Source organism: Phoca vitulina, unplaced genomic scaffold (genome assembly GCF_004348235.1).
Source record: "Phoca vitulina isolate PV1807 unplaced genomic scaffold, GSC_HSeal_1.0 scaffold47, whole genome shotgun sequence".
NCBI classification, from domain to species: Eukaryota; Metazoa; Chordata; class Mammalia; order Carnivora; family Phocidae; genus Phoca; species Phoca vitulina.
In genome coordinates, this window is record NW_022589750.1 from 692,490 (window position 1) to 703,238 (window position 10,749).

A 10,749-nucleotide genomic window follows, 5' to 3' on the forward strand; every position below is an offset into this window, starting at 1 on the left:
CCACGCCGCCCTCCACGGGCCTCCACACTGCCCTCCACGCCACCCTCCACGCGGGCCTCCCTGCCTCCCAGCTTCCCCATGGCAGCCCTTCCCGATGGAGGCAGACCACCCACCATCCTCCCCAGCACGACCTTGCGGCCACCCTTCCCACCGGCCCTCCCCGTCCCTCCTACTCCCAGTCCTAGAAGGAGCGCACAGACGCTCAGTGGCTTCCCCAGGAGCTCGCTGGGAGCTGGAGCATTCGGTGCGTCCCTGTGGAGAGGCGGTGCATGGGACTCTGAACTTTCTCTTGTGCCCGGACCAAGACACGACCGTAGACGGACTGCCAATCCTGGTTCCTTCTGACCTGCGGTCTCTGTCCCAGTCAAGCCTCCGCCCTGGCCTCCAGCGGAGCCCCGCTTGGTCTCGGGCTGCGTCCTGACTGAGCCTGGCTCCGTGGTCTCATCACCTGTGGAAGCTGTGTGGCCGTCCAGCACCACCCACCCCCACTGTGTGTGGGCCTGACCTCACGTCCCACTGCCTGGGGCTTGGGGCCGGCGACCAGACCAGCAGCTCAGATGCCCGGACCACCACCAAGGGCTTCCCCGCTGGTGTGCCCGTGGCCACCCTCCCTGCCGGACCCCCACCCTGCAGAGCCTGGAGACCCCTGCCTGTGGCCACCCTTCCCCACGGCCCCCCTGCCCTCTGGTGCCTGGAGCCCCCTGCCTGTGGCCGCCCTTCCCCACGGCCCCCCTGCTCTGCGGTGCCCGGAGACCCCTGCCCGCAGCCGCCCTCCCCGCTGGACCCCCACCCTGCAGAGCCCGGAGCCCCCTGCCCGTGGCCGCCCTTCCCCACGGCCCCCCTGCCCTGCGGTGCCTGGAGCCCCTGCCCGTGGCCGCCCTTCCCCACAGCCCCCCCCGCCAGCCCGGTAACGTGTCTTTTCCTGGCCGGTGTGGGCAGCTTGCTGAGCACAGCTGCAGACAGGCTATATTTAGCCGGCTTCACTGAGCTCAGGGTGGCAGACGGCCGCCTGGGGGGCGTTCCTCTTGCGTGTGTGCACGTCTGTGCTCGACAAGGCCGTTGTCGTGGGTGTGCCGAGGCGTGTGCACGTGCGTGTGAGTGCACGAGGACGCGTTTGTGTCCGTGCGAGCCTGTGTGGCATCTGTGCTTTGCTGGGGACGTCCTCAGCTTCTGACACTTACAGGGTCTAAAGTGGGAACGAGATATTTGTTCGCTCATTTGTTTGAAAAATATTTCATGAGCATCTTTTAGATGCCAGCATCTGGACGGTCTTTGGGGATAAAATGGAGTGTAAGCAAACCCAGTCCCAGCCCTGCAGGACCTCACGGCCTGGGGATGGAGGAGATGCCAGGTCAAGTGACCACGAAGCTGGATGTCTGAGGACTCGTCCTGGAAGAAAGAGCCACAATGCTTTTGGGAGGAGAGTAAGGATGGATGCCCCCAGGGGCAGGACCCCTGAGGTTTCAGGAGGGAGTATTTGGACACAGCAGTGTGAAGAAGAGTCGGGTCTTGCGGAGCAGAACGTGCAAAGGCCCTGTGGTGAGGTGGAGAAGGTTTGAAAACCATTCTACGGCCTAATGCTTAAGCCCAGAGGAGAAGCTGGTGTGGGAACATAGCACAGGGTTTTGTAGAGTAGGTAGAATCTAGCCTGTGACTTGGTCAGGGTTCCAGAGGAGAAGGAAGGTCTGTGTGGACGCGGGGCTGGAAGAGGGCCCGGTGAAAGGACCGCATTCTCAGATTTAGTGGAACTCGGGGGCACAGGACCAGGCCTGGGTGGCTCCCAGCCCTGCAGGTCGCAGCCGAGTGCCCCACCCCATGGTGCTGGCACGTGGGAGCCCCAGCCCTGTGGTCCCGTGCGTCCCGCTCTGCAGCCCCTGGCTGATGGTCCGGGCCCCTTAGGGCACCCCGCGCTGGTCTCAGCCTGGGCTGGGGGCTGGGGTCTCTTTTCAGCCGGAGAGAATCCGTTTCCTCAAATCCTTTTCTCCTGGGAACAAAAGAGCTTCTGGAAACAAAAACCAGGAAGCACGGCCACAAGGCTCCCCAGAGGCAAAGAAACCCAAGCAGGGAGAAAACAGAAATTAGTGTCTCCGAAAGGAAGTTAGCCCGCTCCACGGGCTCTGAGGAAAGTCTCACTGTAACCTGACTTCTGAGTGGCAGCGCCCGGCGACCACGTGAATTCTAAAAGGACGCAGGTGACGCGCCCTCCTCCCGTCCCGCGGCGGTGATGACATACTCCCTGCACACGCGGACGTCTCCATAAATACCCGCTTGTATGCATTTTTAGGCACGCCGCACGCAGCGCGTACTGCCCCCTGCTCCTCGCGGGCGATCGTCACCTGTTGGGGTTATCAGCTTCTCAGTGTGTTTGGAGGTGTGTCCTGTCTCACCGGGTGTTAATTGTCTCCCCGGCCCCCGCGGTGGGCACAGATTGCTTTCCGTGTTTGTAGCATGACCGCGCGGCCGTGGCTGGTGTCCTGCGTGCACCCGTCTGCACGAGGCTTGGTCCCGGGGCGTCCGGGGCGTTGGGTGTTTCCGGTGACATTGCCAAACTGCCCTCCGTGGACTCCAGCCGTGAACAGGGGAGGGGCTGCTTCCCCACACCCTGGGCAGCGCGGGAAAGCCCATCTGGGAGGTGAGAAAAAGGCCTTTCGGAGTAATTTCGGTGGGCATCCCTAGGTTTGGGGTTCGGAGGCCATGCATAAAAGCCATGCCCTGTCCTTTCTCTGGACGCGGCAGGGGGTTAGCATGCAGGCGTGCGCTGGTGGGAGCACGCTGATGACTCCTTGTCTCTGTGCCCGCTTCCCAGCAGGGCCGGGTAGGCTCCATGGCGGTTCCTCCCCCTCCACCCGCAGGCTCACTCCGCGGGGCAGTGGTCAGGCCTCTGTGTGGGCCAGCGCCTCTGGGGGGGCCTGACCGGCCACCGGGGGTTGAGCCTCCTTAGCAGATGCATCCAGGCTGACGGGGTTGGGCCCTGACCTTGAAAGGGTTAAGTTGTCACAGCAGGGACCTCAAGGTCCATCTAGCCCACCGTGCCTGGAGTTCCTGCCCAGCGTCCACTTACACAACTTGCTCATACAGCCTCCCTCCGGGACGGTCCCATGACCCAAATGCAGCTCCCGGACATTTGCGGGCCACCGCGTCCCCTCGAGCCTGCTCCTCCCCAGGCGGGGGCCCCCTTCCTGCAGCTTTCCTGCCTGGTTGCTGGGTTCCATCTGAGCCCCCAGAGTGGCCTGAGCTGCAGGAACGTGCCCTCCTCCTTCTGCACTGAAGGCCATGGAGCCTGCAACGCGGAGGCCATGGAGGCGGCCCCCTGCCCAGCTGAGGCCCGTGTCCTTGAGGTCCTCGGGCTCCCGGACACACGTTTGGGCCCCAGCCAGCGGAGCAGGAGGCCGCCGTGGTGTCCAGCTGGTTTTGTGACCCAAACGCAGGATTTTGATTCACGCTTCGAGTTTCACGGTTACGCCGTCCTTCCCTTTTCACGCCCTCGGATCCCCTCGCCAGCCCCCAGCTCCCGAGGGCAGGCCTGCCGCTCTGGTGTGTGTGTTTGGGAAGGCAGGGGTTGCGGCTGTTCTTCCTCTGAGTGTGACACATGCTTGCACTCACAGATAGCTTTACACCGAAGGAAATCGGGCTCACCGGAGAAAAATGGGAAAATAGCGCGGAGTTCAGGGAACGGTCACCTGTTGTCCCCCCATCCAAACAAAACCTCGCTGACGGGGGTGCTCATCCTCATCCCCGGCTCTTCCCACCCCTGCCCCCCATGTGTGTGCCCGTCTGCGTGCGTTCACTCGGGGGCTCGAGGCCACGGAGCTCCCCCCCCCCGCTTGCGGGGAATGAGGCTCTCGTTCCTCGCGGACACTCCTGGTCCACGTCCTGCATCCCACTCAGAGCAGGCAGCAGAGACTCGGGGTTCGTCCGCAGAATTATGCCCGTGCGTGTGCGCAGAGGATGGGGTCGCTCTCAGGGCGTGCCACACGGTCGCGAGCTGGGCCCGGCTCCGCTTGCCTGGGGGCACGAGCGGCAGGTGGGGGCCTGCAGGGGCTGGTGGGATGGAGCGGCCGGCCTTAGCCGGGGGCACCCCCAGCCTCCGGTCCTCGTGGGTCCCGCGGCCGGCGGCAGCAGAGACGGAGACAGGGCCCCTCCGCCAAGCCGGGGACGCCTTGCCTGGCATGCCAAGTGCGTGGGTGTTGACTTCAGCTTCTGTGTCAGGGACAGTGTGGCACTTGGGTAATTAGAAGGGTGGTCACAATCTGTGCGTTTCCAAGGCTGTGATTAAGCGAATACAGCCTCCCCTCTCCAGCTGGCAGCAGGAGGCTGGGGAGCTGGGCAGGCTGGCAGGGTGGTGGGGGCGGGCGCTGCGGTCACAGGACACGGTCACAGAAACAGCCGTGGGCGCACCCACCCCGAACCTGGGCACCGCAGGGACCCCGCCTGAATAGGGCTGCGCCCGCAGAAACAAAAACGTCGGGAGAAACAGGCAGCCCGCCATGAGGCCCTGGGCTCCCCACCTCCCAGGACCCCACCAGCCGCTCCCGTCACCAGAGGCTCTGGGGAAGTCCGCGGAGGGGAGGACGGATAAGGCCCAGGCCAGGCCCAGAGGTCGCCGTGGTTCCCAGAAACCAGCCCCCCGGGGGCCTTCCAGGAGACGCATGTCCCTGTAGACTTGGCTTCCCTGAACGGGATTTCTCCCAGGGGCTGACGAGCATGGACATGTCTCACAGGCCACGTGCACCCTGGGATCTTTGCCTGCACTGGGTTTTCACAAAAACGCCATGCTAGAGCCTGGCCACTGATGATCCCTGCCCTCGGGGCCCCCCTAGTCTGATGCAGAAATGGACACGTAACCTCACAGCAATGAGCCAGGCCCAGCCGAGCACGGTGTGAGGTGACCATCTCTGCCTAAGTAGGTCTGAGAAGGCTTTCCAGAGGCTGGAGCAGGGGAGCAGGGTTTTGCAGTACAGGTAGGAGTTTGCTGGTGTGCCCAGGGAGGAAGGCCTTGCCGGCAGAGGCTCGGCATGAGCGGAGACAGGGAGGAGTGAACCTGCCGGGCCTGGTGGGCGAGCCAGCGCCAGTGTCCTCAGTTACCCTGGGGGGAATGTCTGGTTCGCAGAAGAGCAGAAGGCTTGTGGGCCAGGCCCAGGGAGGGGGGCCTCGAGGCTGCCTTTCTACGTGTCTGCAGAGGTGGGGGCCCCCGGGGGGGGCGCCTCCAATCCTGTTAGCCCGCCCTCGGGGGGCAGGATCTAGGTCTGCGGGCGAGGCCTCCCCTCCTGCCAAACCTCTCTGGCTCTGCACACTGAAATGAAGCCAGGCTCTTCCCATTGGCCGAGGAAGGCGCGGGGGTGCTGAGGGCCCTGTCAGGCCCGTCCCCGCCGAGCCAGGTGGCCAGGATGCAGCATCGGTTCGCTGCCCGGAGCGTGGCGGGGGCCCAAGGCGCAGGATGCAGCCCCAGCTCGCGGAGGGCACGGTGCCCGGGAGACGGCGGGACCCTCACGTCTTCCCTGCGGCTTGTTTATAGGCTCACGATGGTAATCAGTAGCAACTGCAGCCTGGACATGCGCAGTCGCCGCCAGGCTCGGGCGGGACTTGGGGGCAGGGCTGCGTGTGCGGAGTCAGCTGTGTCCCCGCCAGCCTCTGGCCCGGCTCGTCCTCCGCATGCACGACTGACGTGGACAGAGACTTGGTGTGTGGCCGGCCCTGCTCTGAGCACTGGGTACGTCTGAGCTCATTCATGCTTGGCCCCTGCCCTGGGAGGCCGCCATCCCCATGTCCCAGATGAGAAAACCGAGCCCCCTCACACAGCCGCTCAGAGCAAGACTTGGACTCGGGCACTCTGGCTCCAAAGCAGGTCCGCCCCAGCCTCGGAAGTCGTGGTCTCCTGGTCTGCACGGGCCCCGGAGCTGCACACAAGGCCACACGCACCATGGAGCGTGGCTGCTTTGCTATGGGGGAGAGGCCCGTGCCGGGCGGCCTGAGCGTCCCCTCTCCTGCGGATGGGGATGGTGGTGTCACCCCCCCCGCCCCCACCCCGGGGAGGACGGACCATCGTCGGGCGTCGTCCTCTGTTGGGTGTGGGGCTTGTGTGCAGGCTTGCTCAACCTTATTCGTGGTGGGGCCTGGGGCACGTGACCCAGGAGGTGTGAGGCTCGGATGTCTCATCCGAAAATGGGACTAATACCCAGAGATCCAAAGCTTGGGGGCGGTTGTGGGGAGTAGGGGACGGCGTCTGGGACACAGTAAGTGCTCGGCAAAAACCAGGCCAGCTCCCCGTGTGCTCTATTGGGAGCCTGTCCTGAGGTCGGGGCCCAGGGTCCACAGGATGTTATGGAGAAGAGCTGAGCGGCCGGAAGGAGCTGGAGGGAGTGTGGGCCGAGCCAGGCCTCCCTCACCCTGAGGCTTCCTTGCTCCACCTCCAGGCCAAACCTCCATCAGAGGAAACCATCCCGCGCCGCTGTGGGTGGCAGCCCCCTGCTCGTAAAGCAGTTGCCCTTAGACCAGGACCGTGTCTGTAAGGAACGAAGAGTTCAGAAGTGCACTTGCCCTCCAAGAAAAATTTCTTGTTACCAAACGCCGTGGGGCCAGGGGCAGCTGGGGGATCGGACTCAGACCCTTGGCTGGGCCCCCACCCTCCCCGCTGCAGGCTTGCCCGCAGAGGCCCCGGAAGGAGCCTCCCCATCCCCACGTGACTCCTGACAGGTGCGGCAGGCTCTGGGGGGGGGGGGGGGTGCAAGGAAACAAAGGACTGTCCCAGCACGGAACTGGCTGCTCTAGGAGGTGAGTGAGTTCCCCGTCACTGAAGGCACACGAGTGGGTCATAGTCTAGTCGTGTGGTGCAGCCTCACGGAGAAAATGCTGTCCTTCCCATGGGGAGCAGGGAGAGGAAGGAAGCAAGGTCAGCGTGGTGGGTGGCACCGGGCGGGCGGCGAGGGGGCCTCTCTCCACCCCAGACTCCGGGAACTTGGGTATCGATCGCACAGACTTCTCTGTAAGGGCTGGAGGGCAAATACTCCAGCTCTGCAGGCTCTGAAGACGCTGTGGCAACTAGGAAAGTCTGCCGCCGAGGCCCCTGTGTGAGCAGCCACCCGCTCCAGCTGTGTTCCAATAAAACTTTATTTACAAAAACAGGCAGCGGGCCAGAGACGGTCTGCAGCTGCTGCTTGCGGGTCCCAGGGCCCAGGCTGGAGGCCCCAGAGGCGGAGTGGCAGCTGAGGGAGGCGGGGACAGCCTTCCCCTGGGGGCGGCCTCACCCAGAGCTCCCGGTGGTGAGGAGCGTGGGCCCAGACCCACCGTGCCTGTGGGGTGCGCCTGCCTTTCTCTGATGGCTTCAGGCAGATGTTTTAGAAAAGACCTGAAACGGGCCTCCGGGTTTCAGAGGGCGCTCAGCCCACATTTGCGTCCACAGCTGGAAGCCGAAGTCAGCAGAGGGCGTTTCTGCCGTTGCTGTTGTCACCTGTGAAGAAAAGCAGGACGGTGCTTTCTGGGACAGCCTCCCCGGCCCCAGGGACTGCGCGTGCGGGGGCCTGCCCTGCTGGCCTCCCTTCCCTGGGGGGATGAAGGTTTCTGGTGCTGCTGATCTGGAGCCGGGGGCTGGACGCTGTCCCCCCAGCCGGACCCCAGGGAGCGCCTGCGACCCCGGCCTGAGGGAGGCCCACGGGTGCTGAGTCCTCTGTTCCCCGCAGGAGAACTGTATCGGGTCTCCTTGAGAAGACAGAGGTTCCCAGCCCAGGGAAGCATCGAGATCCACGAAGACAACGAGGTGGGCTGGGCTTCTGGGGGTGTCTGGGCGCCCCTCTGGTCAGCGTTTCTGGCAGACATTTGACTTCCTCATCCTTGGACTTGCTGTGGGACCCTGGGCAGGTGCTTGTCCTTCTCCGGGCTGCTGGCTCCCATGTGAACAAGAAGGGCCTCTTAGGATCTTTCCTGCCCCGACAACGGGGCCTTGGTCACCCGGCTGCCTGTGCGCCTCCCTCTGAACGCACAGGAGGTCCCGCCACGTCGGGAATGGAGACAGGCCAGCTACGCGTGCGGTGGTGGGTCTCTGCCTGTCTCTATCCCGGCTGATGTCCTTCTAGGAAGGCTGCCCACAGCGCTCCTGCAAGACGCACGTCCTCCTGCTGGTGCTGCATGGGGGGAACATCCTGGACACGGGCGTGGGGGACCCGTCCTGCAAGGCGGCCGACATCCACACCTTCAGCTCTGTGCTGGAGAAGGTCACACGTGCCCACTTCCCGGCGGCCCTGGGCCACATCCTCATCAAGTTCGTGCCCTGCCCGGCTGTCTGCTCGGACGCCTTCTCACTCGTCTCTAAGTGAGTCTCTAAGTCCTTCCTGCCCTTTTGGACGGGCCGGGGTTGGTGGGGATGACGTGGCGGGGCTCCCTGCCTGGGGCACCTCCCTGGGACGTCAGCCCCTGCCCGACCTGAGCACGGTGCTGGAAGTGGTCAGAGTCCAGAGCAGTGAACAGCCATGCGGCGTGTCCTTCTCTGCCGGGCCGGGTGGCGCCGGCCTTCTCGGTGGTGCAGACCTGCTCCCGGTGCTCACGAGGCCCTGGTCTCCTGGCCCAGAGGAGGATGCCGAGGCCCCGAGAGGCTAATGCAAATCCCCCCAGGGGTACCCAGCGACTGGAGCCGGGAGTCGAACCCGGCAGCCTCGCTCTTGAGCCCAGTGGGCATGTGTGTTCTGATGCAAGTGGTGCAGGGCACCGCGGGGGACCTGGGAGACTGCCCTGTGCCGGTTTCCTCATCTGTAAAATGGGGATAATCATGTCCTAAGTACCTGCTGGAGGTTTTGTGAGGGTCCTGCATGCTGGTGCAGCAGGTGCAGTGAGGGGTGAGCTGTGACTCACTTCGTCCTCACCGGGGGGACGGCGCTCTCGTGGGCATCCGGTGGAGGGGATGGGGCAGCGCGCTCACTGGGCTGGGGTTCTTCACCCAAGCCTGCCCCTGGGCCCTGGGGGAGAGAGCAGGGCGTGCGGGGCTCACTCTTCCCTCTGAGAGACAGGAGGGTCTCTGCTGCCTCCAGGACCCAGAGCAGCCTCCCCTCTGACCATCTGTGGTCACGGGACGCGCAGGGCAGGTCTCCGTCCAAGCTGGAAGGAAGGACGGGATGAGTCATAGTTCCCCAGCCCGACGTGATTCTTGTTAAATGCGGGACTCCAGGGCTCACCCTGGGGTCCCCGGGCGGGAGGGCAGGAGCCCTGGAATCTGCGTCCTGGGCACCTGCCCTGCGACGGGACTTGGAAAGTGGGCTCTTCCCCGCTCTGGCTGTCAGGAGTTACCGTGCTCTCGATCTCAGGACCCCGGGCCCTCGCCCAAAGGACGTCTGACCTCCAGAACTGGGTCAGCCAGCCCCGGCCTGATCACTGGCAAGATGGATAGCCCAGCCACTCGAGGGGAGGGCGGGGGACCGGCCTCTCTCCCCCAGGCAGCTCCTCACCGGCCATCCATCACACCAGTCACTGCCGGGAGGGAGTTCTTGCTCAGCTAATTAAAATCTCTCCGGCTGCAATTGAGGCCTGTTTCCTCTAATTTGTGTTCTTTGGAGATGAGGAAGGGCTGTTAGGCCAGCTTGCGCACGATGAGGGCTCTGCCACCTGCTCAGAAAACCCTGAGCCCCATCGCCTGTCCTGGTCTCTGTCAGGTCCCCAGCAGGATCGGCACTGGGCCCTCGTCAGCCTGAGCTTGGGCCGTAGGCAGGGGGCTGGTCCCTCCTGGCCAGGGGACAGAGGCAGGCCAGGTGGGGGTGTGGGCTGGGGCGGGTGCTGGGAGCTGACCCCAGAGGGGTCTGAGCCACCCACAGAGGGAGAGACTTGCTGGTGAGGAAGCAGGGAAATGAGGGGGCTGGACTGTGCCCTGGCCGTGAAGATGCTGTAGGGCAGGCTCTCGTGGTCCTTTCCACAAAGCCCACGAAGGCTCTGACCCTCTCCCGAGAAGGACGGACACAAGGTCATGCGTGCAGCTGTGTGCCCATCTGCAAGTGGTGGCTGACATGGGACCCCATGCCTGGAGAGCTCTCTCTCCTCCTTTCTAGTGTCCCTAAAGCCTTCCTTGAGACCTAGTCCAAACTCCGTGTCCTCCAGGAAGTCTGCTCTGATGATATGTCCCCACCCTGATCCGCACCAGGTGGCTTCCTCCGTGATCGGGGTGTCGCTTGGGGCCCAGCAGAAGAGGGAAGGGGAGGCTCGCTACTCCAGGGGACCCCAGGCCCGCATCCCAGGCTCGTGCGGGCACAGATGCACAGGAAGCCAGCATAGTGCCCCCCAAGCCCCCCGCCTGCACCATGTTTACTCTGGCTCCTACCCAGCTCGTCCTCTGGAGCCCCGAGCAGGGGCCTAACCGTGGCCAGCTTGTGCCTGCGCCGCCCTCTGCCTGCCGCTCCTGAGCCCGGCTGGGCTTCCCTTGACCCTGTCTGCAGCCTGAACCCCTACAGCCATGATGAGGGCTGCCTCGGCAACAGCCAGGATCACGTCCCTCTGGCCGCCCTGCCCCTGCTGGCCATCTCCTCCCCGCGCTACCAGGACGCGGTGGCTACCGTCATCGAGCGAGCCAACCAGGTCTACGCGGAGTTCCTCAAGTCCCCTGATGGGATCGGCTTCAGTGGGCAGGTAGGACGGCCTCCCCAACCTGCCCTGACCTAGCCTGACCCTGGCCTGCCTGCTCTCTGTCCTCAGGCCTACCTGACCCCTGACCCTAGCCTGAGTGCTGTTTTCAGGCCGACCCTGGCCCGAGTCTGACCCCTGACCCTAGCCTGAGTG

The 10,749-nt window shown here is 64.4% G+C and overlaps 2 protein-coding genes across 2 annotated transcripts in view; both read left to right on the forward strand.

Moving 5' to 3' along the window:
* The window catches only part of PITPNM3 (PITPNM family member 3), a 70,910-nt gene that overhangs the window by 37,674 nt on the left and 22,487 nt on the right, over window positions 1–10,749 (forward strand). Inside the window, exons 5-7 of the mRNA XM_032431636.1 lie at window positions 7,677–7,753; window positions 8,070–8,305; window positions 10,410–10,599. Of these exons, the coding sequence (XP_032287527.1) occupies window positions 7,677–7,753; window positions 8,070–8,305; window positions 10,410–10,599 (503 nt within the window). The remainder of the gene's footprint in view (window positions 1–7,676; window positions 7,754–8,069; window positions 8,306–10,409; window positions 10,600–10,749) is intronic.
* LOC116649127 lies at window positions 938–7,670 on the forward strand. The gene is made up of 2 exons (XM_032431643.1): window positions 938–2,192; window positions 2,285–7,670. Exon 2 carries the CDS (start codon window positions 3,099–3,101, stop codon window positions 4,233–4,235), a length of 1,137 nt encoding a protein of 378 aa, XP_032287534.1. The 5' UTR covers window positions 938–2,192; window positions 2,285–3,098; the 3' UTR covers window positions 4,236–7,670.

Coding starts and splice junctions, on each gene's coding strand:
- LOC116649127 (XM_032431643.1), top strand. CDS start 3,099: ATGACCCAAATGCAGCTCCCGGACATTTGCGGGCCACCGCGTCCCCTC.